Source organism: Pistacia vera, unplaced genomic scaffold, assembly GCF_008641045.1.
Source record: "Pistacia vera cultivar Batoury unplaced genomic scaffold, PisVer_v2 Contig373, whole genome shotgun sequence".
NCBI lineage: Eukaryota > Viridiplantae > Streptophyta > Magnoliopsida > Sapindales > Anacardiaceae > Pistacia > Pistacia vera.
This window is the reverse complement of record NW_022196194.1, coordinates 27,393-40,381: the sequence shown is the minus strand read 5'-3', so window position 1 is coordinate 40,381 and position 12,989 is coordinate 27,393. Positions and strand designations below refer to the sequence as shown.

Here is a 12,989-nt window from a genome sequence, read left to right as displayed (position 1 = left end):
GAGAATCTTAGAATAAGTTGTTTTCACTCCTAAATCATTTAACTCAAAAAAGACACTAATCGCCAACCAGAGATTTGTTATAATTCCTATTCAAGGTAACCGCCAATTCGATGTCATTACAGCCTTAGTAAGCATGAAGTAAGAAGGACTAGTTATTGTGAATTCTTTATCTACGTAAGACCTATGGTGTCTAAGCTCTCGGAGAATACCAGGGGAGATCCACTCTTGTTCAAACGAAAATGGCCGTAACTAAGCCCAAACAAAGGCGGAAGACGAAGGAACTGATGGGGTTAAGGCTAAGGAAGTGAGTGACTTTGTGGTAAATCAACATAAAGTGAAGTTGCCTTTGCCATTGCATAAAGAAGAAGAATTCACTCGTGTGCAAGTCTTTTTGGAATAGGGGTAGGACTAGAAAGAATCTCTTCTCTTGTTGCCACTGTTCTTTTCTCTTTAAACGATTCCCTTGAAAGAATGGGCTTAGTTGCATTAACTTAGCATGACTTTCTTTCGCATCAAAAGTAGGGTTTCCTTTCATCCAATGCTTTCCTTGGCTTGGCTAATCATTTCCACCTTCATAGCATAGGAAAGATCGGATCTTCCAGTCCCTGGATCTAATATAACGGCTATGTCCCAATCTAAACAACTGTCGTCGATTTGAGTGCACTACTACAAAGGAAGGGAAGGGCTTTCCCTAAGCAGCTAATCTTTGAATCCGCTATGCTCGCTTTTTTGGGGTTAATTTAAGGTCACTAAGAGTATAAAAAAATAAGTAAAGAAAGCTTACGAGGATATCAATCAATAAATGAAAGAGATTTTGATCATGCTAGTCTAGTTTGGTAAGCCATTGGCTATAGGGCCACGAAGGCTATAGAAGAAGTAAGAATTCAAATAGCTCCAACATGGTTGACTCCTGCTTTCATGTGAACAAATAGTCGGTCTTAGCTACTTGACTCATATCGGAATGAGTTGAAACAGCCTCTTCCCACTACGTGCTAAGAAGCAGAAGCAAGGGCATCAACGACTTTCCTTTTGACTGAGATGGGCATAACTAAACCTACTTCTCCTTGTTTTCATTAGGGCACGGGCGGTATAACAATCAGTAGGGCAGACTTTAGCTCTAAAGGTCAGGAATAAGTAAGGAGGTAGTTCGAGTCTCTGCCACTCGGCTTTTACTTTTCTTTCAATGTCGAGATGAGGAGCGTAGCCGATTAGAATATTCTTTTCTCTCTGCTTTGAATAGTGCCCAAGCCAAGCAAGGGAAGCAGAAGGGCTTTCTTTCTGAAGAGATGGGCGTGATCGTCTTTGTTTGAGGAATAGGCATAAGCGACATTCTATTAAATAGAGTAAGCAAAGGGCGAGGCCTACCATTAGTTAAACCGGTTCAAGGCATCGATTTGACTCTTAGATAAGAACGAGAGTCCAGAAAAAAGGTAGAGTGAACTAAGACAAGATAAGTCAGAACTAGTGCAAGTGAGGGAATCTGCTCTGCTAGGTCAAAACAAAGAAGGAAGGTCAAGGGAAAGGGAAAGAGATAAGAAGTAGTTCCAATCCCAGAGGCAGAGGTAAATTCCTTACTTAGGCTTCGTCTGCTCTCAAGCCAGCGTTTACTCAAGTTTATTTGCCTTTTAATGTTGTATGTTGGCCTAAGTTAAATGGATATGTGTTATTGTTGCTTTTATGCCCTTAGTTTTGCTTATTTCAAAGAGAAAGATTGAAAAATCGACATTTGCAAAATTCGTCGTGGTAAAGGAATCTTGTCACCGCGGTAATGAACGTTTTCCCAAATTGGTGTCAGAACTTCGCTGAGGCGAAGAACTCTCTGGATTTTTTCACCGAGGCGAAGAACCATGAGAAAACTCTAGAGAAATCTTCCTTAGGGGCAAAATGACCATTCTACCTTTAATTAGTTGAAAATGTGGGGAGTGAAAAATAAGGAAATTTGATGGAGAATGTAATAAAGGTAAGGGCATTAGTGTAAATGACTAAGGGACAAAGATGGAATTTCCAATAAAGTGTAAGGGCAAAATGGGAAAGTATGCCTATAATATGAGATATTAAGGTTTCAAGCACAAAGACTCTATCATTCTCTACTCCCTCTCACGCCAACTTCACTCTCCATTTCTCTCATCTCTTCATCCATTTGCTAAAGGAAGTTGAGGGCTTTTGGTTGGATTCTTATAAGGATTTGATCCAAAGCATCAAGAGGTAAGGATTCTTGTTCTAGACATAAGATTAAGTTGTGTTAATGTTGAATTTTTATTAAGTTTATGCTTAGGGTTTAAGAGGAAGAACAAGTCCAACAAGGATAGAGAACTTTTGTGCAAGTAAAGCATAAAGATTGTTTTATGTGAATTTTATATGAAGTCCATATGCTTGAGATTTGTGTATGAAACTCGTTATTGAGTTTGATGATGATCCATGAATGGGTTTTCTGTTAGGAAACGATCCATTGAGGTAGTGGAAAACAAAACATTAATAACAAGGATCGTTCCATAGAACCAAGATCAGGGTACAATTTTTACAGTTTATATCGCAATAAGAATCTGTAGAAAATTAATCTAGAGTTTAAGAAACCATACGCACGTTTGGAGGCTCCTCCAAATTTGTCTCTGAATGTATTTTGCTACCGACCCAAGTGTAGGGTCGAACCGACGTAGTTCACACGAAGACAATCGCAAGGAACTAAGGAGGGATTTGCTAGATCCCTCTTTAGCCTTAAGAACAAAGAAGAAATGAAGAGAAATTGATTTTAGGCAAAAATCAATTCTGGCATGCGAGAGTAAATAAGGGGCTGTGTGTTTTTCTTTTTCAATGAAAAATGAGTGTAATGAAAAACTCTTACTTTTACAAAGAAACCTTTTTCTTTTCAATAAAGCTACGGACACCGAAAATTTTTCACCGAAAATGTGTACCGGCCTACGTGTATCCCTAACTCACACCATGCCTGATTTTTTTATAATTATTTTTCTAATGAACGGCCGTCCATCAAATATGGACGGCCATTCACTCACATAGACGCCCATCCATATTATATGGACGGGGGTCCATATACGACAGACGGGCGTCCCCATTTAAACGACGCCCGTCCATAAGTAAAATACAATAAAATATTTTTATAAAAATTAGGGACGGCCATCCATTACTTTTGGACGGGCACCCACAAATAAGGGACGCTCGTCCATTAAGTTTGGACGGGCATCCGTAAGGAATGTACGCCCGTCCAAACTTATTTTGGTTTAAAAAATAAAATAAAAAATTTGGACGCCCGTCCATAAATTGTGGACGGGCATCCCTTTTGTTTGGACGGTCTTCACTAACTAATGGACGCCCGTCCATTATGTATGGACGGCAGTCCACACTTAAGGGACGGCCGTCCCTTATGTAATAATTGCTCAACTTCTCCACTTTCGCTTCTCTTCTTCTTCTTCTTCTCTGATCATCTAATAACTGCCCACGACTTGGTCCATCAAACTTGCAAAAAATGTACACAAAATGACCTTAACCTAAACTACAGCTTCTGTGTAACTTCTCTTGAAGCAGTTCCAAGTAGCCACTGTGCAAATCTTCGCCAACTGGGTATGGTCTCAATCAACTTAACTCGACGCAACGTCGCAAACACAAGGTCATATATTAATGACCTCTTGAAGAACAAAAAGTTGGATCCATTCATGAGCTCATGCTTGACTGATTGTTATGAAATTTACTCAGACGTTATTTCAATTCTCCAACAGGCCATCAAAGACTACAAATCTAAGCACTATGAGGATACTAATTTTGAAATAAGTTCAGTCATGGATGCTTCAACCACTTGTGAAGATGGGTTTAAGGAACAAGAGGGCGTGGCTTCTTATAATAGAAATAACAATAGCTTCCAATTGTCTGCCATAGCCCTTTCTATGGGCTCTGCAGCCACTGAAACAACAGCGCGTTTCAGGAGAAGAAGAAAGAAGAAAGCAGAGCCCAGAATGCGCAGCTCCACACTGCTGTTTCAGTGGCTGCTGCCATAGAAGCCGTTACAGCAGCCACTGCTACGTCTTCATCTTCAAGAAAGAACGAACAGTCTGCCAAGACTTCCTGCTCCTTGTTTTTCCATGTCGCCTTCTCTTCAGCAAAACACTTCTTGCTCCTTGTTTTTCCATAAAGAGCACGTATAAAAATGGCGAATTTTGAGAAGCAAAAACCTTTTCTTTTCCTTTCTCGATCGCTTTTTAGTGTTTACTCCATTTCCCATGGATCCAGAGTTGGGTGTGGGTGGGTAAGAAATAGTAATATTAAGTAAACGAAAGTTTTCATTTTTATTGTCCATTCAATATGTTTAGGCTCAACTCAAAGCTTTGTATTTGTATTGGGTTCCTTTTCCTTTAGCGTTTGGCGTTGAACTTGGGGTAAAAACTAAAAGAAACTATCAAGAGGTCTCATTAGTTTGCTACTCTCTTCACTTTATTCTCTTCAAATTCGATACTTTGCTGTGTAGTGTACCCAGAACGAGGTTTTAATTTTTTTTTTGGTTAAAGATTTATACATACATCTATAACATCTTAATAACACTAGACAAGAAGAAGAGAGGAGATGGGGAATGAAGACGAAGAAAAAGAGAGATGGGGAATGAAGACGAAGAAGAAGAGCGAAGAATAAGAGGTTTAGAATTTTTTGTTTTTTTTAAAAGTAGGAATGGACGCCCGTCCAAACGTAAGGGACTGGCGTCCATTCCTAATGGACGCCAGTCCAAACGTAAGGGATGGCCGTCAAAAATTTATGGACGGCAGTCCCCAAAGTTTTTTTTTTTTTATTTTCATATTTTGGTTAAGGACCGGCGTCCCTTATTTGCGGGCGCCCGTCCAAAATAAAGGGATGGCCGTCCATAACGGATGAACGACCGTCCCTAATGTTTATAAAATTTTTTTATTGTATTTTAATTATGGACGGGCGTCCTTTAAATGGGGGCGCCCGTCCATGGTATATGGACCCCTGTCCATATAATATGGACGGGAGTCCATGTGAGTGAACGGTCGTCCATATGCCATGGACGGGCGTTCACTAGAAAAATAATTATAAAAAAATCAGGCGTGGTGTGAGTCAGGGATACACGTAGGTTGGCACACATTTTCGATGCAAAATTTTCGATGTCCGTAGCTTTATTGTTTTCTTTTATAGTAAAATTTAATTGCCCTATTCCCATATGGAATAGGCTTGGGCTCTAACCCCAACACCCTATGTTTCCAAACACTCCCAATTAGATATTTATTTTAATTCATCATTATCCCAATTAAAATCCATTAATATATATATTTAATATATATACTTAATATATATTATATATTATAATATATATATAATATATAATATATATATATATATATATATATATATATATTTAAACATTTAACAATAATGATAATTATTTAATATATGCTAACACATATTTAAATGTAATTTCATATTAATTCTTTAACAAATTAAATAAAAGGCTCGACCTCAGCGAATTTAATTGCACTATGAAATTACCAAAATACCCTTTCGCCCAAAAAGACGAAAACGCCATTCTTCTTCTTGAGTTTAAATTATCTTCTATGTGTGTGACCCATAGGCTCCTCATCATACTGGTAGTGTATAGTATCGCGATTAACACCAATTAATCGTCTCACTAATACACAGACCAAGATTGGCCTAGCAAGGCATTATGGCCACTGATAGATTTGGATTCAGCAAAGTAGCTACCTGTCAACGATATGGTTACCGTACAATTCGATACTTCATCATACGTTATCTCAAGAGACGAAGGCATAGAAATAGTGTAACATCGGTTACTCTCGATTTAGTATTCAGTTTCTGGACCAAAACCTGTATTATAAACTGGATAGAGCACAACTCAATCCCACTGTGGCCACAGTTTTAGTGTCATTGACATATACTGAATTGCGCCGTGAAGTAACTTCTCGTACGGGAGTGATAAATCTTCTGTTATCCACCATAGTCTTGATACCCTCCTTGATATAGCCAATCACTACGTACTGACATTGAATAGAAACTGCGTTAGGCTAGTGTAAACTGCACCAATCGGTGCACAAGGCGCTCGGTTGATCTCAAGTCTAAGGATCACATGCACCACCATTCGTTAGAGGATTTGTTCCATAGACACTGGGGTTACCATCCATATGGAATCCTCTGGTGGGTCAGTCCAGTGAACTTGCTGCGGTGTGTTCGCCTACAGTAAGCACCCATGTGTTGCACCAGGTTGTCACCAAACAACCTTGACAAGTGAGATTAGTCACTACCTTTCAACAGGGTCGTTCAACACTATGATAGCCTTACCGTATTATATGTCCCCTTGCTTCAAAATAATACTGGGGCTACGGACGTTTCTAGAATGGCCACCATATGTGCTCATAGGGTTCTCACTATCAAGATTTGAAACACTTGATACCCTCATCACGGTTCTACCATTCTAAGGACATATATCAATACATATTGCAATAATAATGATTTACGCAATATGTAATAAAATGCCTTTTATTATTGATTAATGAACATTATTACAAAGAGTCAATTCTACAGTAATTGATTGGCTCTAGGGCATCTACTCTAACAAGCTCCCACTTGCACTATAGCCAATCATTCATGTATTTAATACCAAATGATCTCAAGTGCCTTTCATGCTTCTGCTGCGACAGAGGCTTCGTCAGTGGATCTACGAGATTGTCGTCAGTATGCACTTTACTAATCTACACGTCTTTCCTCTCAACTGTCTCTCTGATGAGATGGAATCGTCTGAGTATGTGTCTAGACTTTTGATGAGACCGTGGTTCCCTAGCTTGAGCAATTGCTCCATTGTTGTCACAATAGATGTCTATAGGATCAACAATCATGGGAACCACACCAAGTTCAGTAATGAACTTCTTAATCCAAACTGCCACCTTAGCCGCATTTGACAATGCAATATACTCAGCCTCCATTGTGGAGTCTGCTACAGTGCTTTGCTTGGAGCTCTTCCAGCTCACTACACTGCCATTGAGACAAAATACAAATCTTGATTGCGATTGATAATCATCTTTGTCCGTTTGGAAACTAACATCACTGTATCCTCTTATAGTGAGCTCATCTTCCCCTCCATAAACCAAGAACATATCCTTAGTCCTCTTCAGGTACTTAAGAATATTCTTGATAGCCATCCAGAGACGCTCACCTGGATCTGATTGATATCTACTACAAGTGCTCAAAGCACATGAGACATCAATCCGAGTACATAGCATGGCATACATGATGGATCCAATTGCTGATGCATATGGGATCCTCTTCATCCTATCTCTCTCATCTTGTGTTTTAGGACACAATTCCTTAGAGAGATAAACACCATGTGACATCGGAAGAAATCCTTTCTTGGATTCTTCCATACTGAATCGTTTCAGTACTTTGTCAATATATGCACTCTGACTTAGGCCAAGCAACCTACGCGATCTATCATGATAGATCTTTATTCCAAGGATGTAGGCTGCTTCCCCTAATTCCTTCATGGAGAAGCACTTGGATAACCAAGTCTTTACCGACTGCAAATTCGGTATATCATTCCTAATCAGAAGTATGTCATCGACATATAGCACTAGGAATACTACTGCGCTCCCACTCACATTCTTGTAAAAATAGGGCTCATCTTCGTTCTTGATAAAACCGAATTCTTTTACAGCTTCGTCAAAACAAATGTTCCAGCTCCTTGAAGCTTGCTTGAGTCCATATATGGATCTCTGCAACTTGCATACCCTATCAGCTTGCCCATTAAGAACAAAACCATCAGGTTGTGTCATATACACATCCTCCTTAAGGTTTCCGTTCAGGAAAGCTGTTTTGACATCCATTTTCCAAATCTTATAGTCATGATATGCGGCAATCGTAAGCATAATCTAGATGGATTTAATCATGGCAACCGGTGAAAAGGTTTCTTCATAGTCAATGCCATGAATTTGTTTGAAACCTTTGGCAACCAGTCGTGCTTTATAAGTATGCACCTTGCCATCCATGTTAGTCTTCTTCTTGAAGGCCCATTTACACCCTATGGGTTTTAACCCTTTAGGTGGTTCCACCAGAGACCACACTTGGTTCTGGTACATAGACTCCATCTCAGATTTCATGGCTTCAAGCCATTTAACGGAATCTGGATCCAATATAGCGTCTTCGTAGGGTCTGGGTCCATCGTCTTGGTAGACTAGTATGTCACCATGTTGAGTCATGAGATAACCTTATCTCTTGGGCTCATGGTGTATGATAATCCGAGAATTATACTGTTTTTATTAGGCTTTTTGGCCGGATTGTAGATACTTCTTAGTTCATTTTTGCCTGAATTGCTACTTAATTCTTTACATTTTGTGTTTCAGGCCAAAATGGACATTTTGAGCAAATAATGAGCAAATTGGAGTTTCTGGACCCAGAGTAAGCGGATCTCAGAAGTTGGGAGAGTTCTGAAGCAGAGTGAAGCACTATGAAGCTTGTTCCCATGGGAGAGCATCGAAGATCGAAGATTCAAGCAAAGAAGCAAGCAGAGGGCAATTATGTAATTTCAGAATTCTTCATGAAGGTTCGCCATAGACTCCACCGCGGCGAAAACTGTTAAGCACGAGATTCTATTTTACCTCGTCACCGCAGCGAAACTCTTTCTTCGCCGTGGCGAAGTCTATGAATTTTAGTTTCTCCAAAACGTACAGTTTTATTTGAGGAAAGTTTTAGGTCTTTGGGCGAGGTATAAAAGAAAAAATTTACCATTTTCGTAGAGGGTCGTCCGGGTCATCCAGTTTTCGTCTGTTCTCATTGAGTTTTGAAGAGAATTGATATTTAGAGAGAGGATTTGAGCTTGAATCTGGGGGATTCTTCAACTAGGGGAGATCTCTACCCTTTTCTCTGCAATTCAATATGTTGAACATTGTGTTTATTGTTTTTCTTGCTGTGTATTTTGATTTAGTTATGAACTAACCCATTTTGGGTTAGGGTTTTGATTAAGTTCGGATTTCTATGGGTTAGTGAATTGATTATTGCTACTTCCATATTCTATTGCATAGATTGTGTGGTTATTATGTTTTTAATGGAATTTATTTGATGAATATGATGCGATTGAGAAATGAATCATGTTGAGCTTCTTGGGTAATCACCATTGTAGTATTGAATGCTAGAGATAGATTTGAGAATCAATGAAATCAATCTAGGATTCCATTAGCTTAATGAACTTGGATCTATTATTCTTCATTTTGTTGGGTGCAGAAGTTTAATAGGGAAAAGTAGGAATTCATAGCCTGAGAAGGTATGTTTAACAACTTAGAGAATTCGATTTACAAATTGTGCATGTGAGTGTGGAATTAACAAAGTCTGTAGAATTCATTCATAGAGTCCAAATGAAGTCAAAACCCTAACCTTTTGTTAAACTGATATTACTCTTGCGTTTTAATTCTTGCCTTTATTAATTAGTTTTTAATACTTACTAAGTTTTGTTTTAGTTTTAGTTTTAATCTCTCCCATTAATCCAAACAAATTCGATTCCTCCAACTTGAAAAACACTTCGGAAAATTAGTGCTTAGCAGCCAATCCTCTTGGGAACGATACTCACTCATCACTTTATTACTTTGTGTGACTAGTGCACTTGCTATTTTTGCATGTTGTAGTAACAACGCATCAAGTTTTTGGCGCCGTTGCTGGGGATTGAGTTTTGTGTTAGCATTAAATTTTTCTTGTGTTAGTTAGATTAGAGCTTTATTTTTGTTTGTTTAATTTTTGTTATTCTTTTCGGTTGTTTTGTGATCTAACTCTTTCTAATTTTCTGTATAGTTTATGCGAAGAGCAAGACGTCAGCCAGTGGTTCTTGTTGATCCAGAGATTGAAAGAACCACTAGAAGACATAACAGAGAAAGAAGAGAAAGAGAGGCTATAGCGGAACTAGAGGTTATAGTTGTTGAGATGGCAGAAAATAGAACACTAAGGGAGTTTTCAATTCCCTCAGCTGATGGCAGTGGGTCGAGTATTACTAGACCAGCAGTACAAGCCAACAACTTTGAGATAAAGCCAGCAATCATCCAGATGATCCAGCAGTCGATACAGTTCAGGGGAGATTTAAAAGAAGATCCAAATCTACACATTGCCAATTTTTTAGAGATTTGTGATACTTTCAAGTCAAACGGAGTGTCAGATGATGCCATCAGATTGAGACTATTCCCGTTTTCATTGAAAGATAAAGCTAAGGGATGGTTAATGGCATTACCATCAGGAACGATTACAACATGGAACGATTTAGCACAGAAGTTCCTGACCAAATTCTTTCCTCCAGCAAAATCGGCAAAGCTGAGAAATGATATCACATCGTTTCTACAGGAAGAGTCGGAATCATTGTATGAGGGTTGAGAGAGATACAAAGAAGTACTGAGNTCCTCACGTTTACCGTTGTCCCCAGACTTCACTCTTTCAACACTTGTATACTTTCTAAATAGTCAGGCGTGTCCCTGTCTCCAACAAGTGTGTGATCCACCGATTTACTGAGTGACTCTTTCTTACCGCTTACGTCCCTATCTCTGAAAGCCTTATCAGACTTCCGATCCATCCCTAGTTTGCCTTGGCAGGCTAGACTGATTTCAGACCTTTTGATGTGCCTCTTTCGGTTGCTTTCTAGCTTTACCGAATGCTCGTTGAGACCTATTCTCTTTCCGCTTTCAGACAAGTAGCTAAGTCGTCTTAATCCAGCGGCGTAACAACTCTTTCTTCCCTTTTGTCAGCTCAATTCTTTTTTTTTATAGACTATATCTATAGCCTCACACTCGCCAGCTGAGTTCGTTGGCTAGTTTTGATCACCCCGAATTCGATTTCTCATGCGAGACAGAGGTAGACAAGATAAAGGTCAATCGCGGGTTAACTACTTATTTGATTTGAAAGACCAGGCTATTCCGCTCGCTCTCAGGAGCTTGAGTAGACCGTTCGTTCAACTCGCCTGAAGGAGACTAGACTTCCTTAAAAAGAAAAACTCGCTTCGCTCCCTTCGCACTCGTTTACCGCTTGCTCTTCTTATTCATGATTATACCGTTCGCAGGCATTCCTGGTCAAACTGACTGGCTTGGGGCCTGGGGGGGAAGAATATTAGTTCAATAGCCAAAGCGGACCAGAGAAGGTTAGTTTAGTGACCCGCAGAAATAGACCAAAGAAAGACCGAGGCGCGAAGCGAAGGGAAAGTCAGGCTTGATTGGCTAAGGGGCATAGGTAAGGAAAAAGTGGTCTTCGAACGAAGGGAGTATAGGAATTCGATCTGTTGTCTTAGAAAGGGGTTCCTCGGGCGTAGCTGCTTTCCTGTGTTTGCATGTACTATAATAGTAGTGAGCGTAGGCGTTCCTCGGGGATGGTGTAGTCGTAGACGGCCATGAGTGCGAGTGACTAGAGGGACGCGTGTCGGATTTGGATTAGTAACCCTAGGGTTTCTGTTCCCTTGCTCACGGGTATAAGAGCTTAGAGAAAGGGGAACTTTGTAATTAAGCCGAAAAATAAATCAAAAAATCGATTCAGAGAAAAACCTCTTCTCCTCTCTGTTTTCTTAGAGTTTCATATGGTATCAGAGCCACCTTCTTCTTTACTAAACAGATATTATCTGTGCCCTTAGTTCAGAATAATACTGGGGCTACGGACGTTTCTAGAATGGCCACCATATGTGTTCATAGGGTTCTCACTATCAAGATTTGAAACACTTGATACCCTCGTCACGGCTCTACCATTCTAAGGGCATATATCAATACATATTGCAATAATAATGATTTACGCGATATAGAATAAAATGCCTTTTATTGATCAATGAACATTATTACAAAGAGTCAATTCTACAATAATTGATTGGCTCTAGGGCATCTACTCTAACACAATCAATCAAGAGAGCAAATAGTGACAAAATTGGAGGACATGTTTAGAAAGTTTATGCAAGAGACCACAAGTTTTATGCATGAGACGAGAACGAATTTCAGAAATCAATAGGCGTCCATTCAAAACATGGAGGTACAAGTGGGTCAATTGGTTGATAAGTTAAATGAGAGACCACAGGGCTCACTACCAAGCAACACAATGACTAACCCACGTGAGCAAGCAAATGTGATAACTCTAACAAGAGGGACAGTGTTGGAAGAGGTGGAAAAATCAAGGGATGAAGAAAGTCTATCAAAAAGAGATAGTTGCTGAAGAGAAACCATCTAGTTCTAGGGAAGAAGAACAAAAACGGGAAGTGAGGCAAAGATAAAGGAAAGAGAAATTGCCATTTCCTAAGATCACACTTCTCCTGTACATCACACTTCTCCTGTACCGTTTTCTCAGAGACTGAAGAAAAAGAATTAGGATAAGAAGTTTTCCAAATTCATTGAAATATTTAGAAAATTACATATTAACATTCTTTTTGCAGATGCATTGCAACAGATTCCAAGCTATGCGAAATTTCTCAAGGAGATGTTATCAAACAAAAGGAAGTTAGAGGATGAGGAAACAGTGATGCTCACGGAGGAGTGCAGCGCCATTCTCCAGAAGAAGCTACCCCTGAAACTCAAAGATCCAGAGAGTTTCACTATTCTTTGTATTATAGAAGACATTGCCTTTGATTGAGTTTTATGTGATTTAGGTGCTAGCATCAATTTAATGCCTTTTTCTGTTTTGGGCCGACCATTTTTGGCCACAGGAAGAGCATTCATTGATGTGCAAGAAAGAAAGTTAATGTTGAGGGTTCAAGATGAAACAGTAACATTCAATGTGTTTGAGCCCATGAAGTTCCAATCCGAGTCAGATTCGTGCTTTAGTGTTGATGTGGTGGATAAACTAGTAGCGGAGGTCATTAAAGAGAACACTCCACAACTTCCTCTAGAAGCTTGTATTGCCTAATCAAGAACAATAGAGGTAGATGAGTCGGCAAGGAACGAATGTGCTAGATTGTTGGAAGCACTTCAGCCAATTGATGAGAACAAAGATCTAGAATTTGAGGAATTTGATTTTAAAAAACAGAA

At 39.4% G+C, this 12,989-nt stretch overlaps 1 protein-coding gene across 1 annotated transcript; it reads left to right on the top strand.

Annotated features, from left to right (window-relative positions):
- The first annotated feature begins 239 nt into the window (after positions 1 to 239).
- LOC116140466 (putative invertase inhibitor) lies at positions 240 to 4,007 on the top strand. The gene is made up of 2 exons (XM_031426092.1): positions 240 to 304; positions 3,365 to 4,007. Exons 1-2 carry the CDS (start codon positions 240 to 242, stop codon positions 4,005 to 4,007), a joined length of 708 nt encoding a protein of 235 aa, XP_031281952.1.
- The last annotated feature ends 8,982 nt before the right edge of the window (positions 4,008 to 12,989 follow it).

Bases quoted from the DNA above. Each gene is read 5' to 3' on its own strand.
- LOC116140466 (XM_031426092.1), top strand. From the start codon at position 240: ATGGCCGTAACTAAGCCCAAACAAAGGCGGAAGACGAAGGAACTGATG. The intron at 305-3,364 runs GTGAGTGACTTT...TCCACACTTAAG, and splicing joins ATGGGGTTAAGGCTAAGGAA to GGACGGCCGTCCCTTATGTA.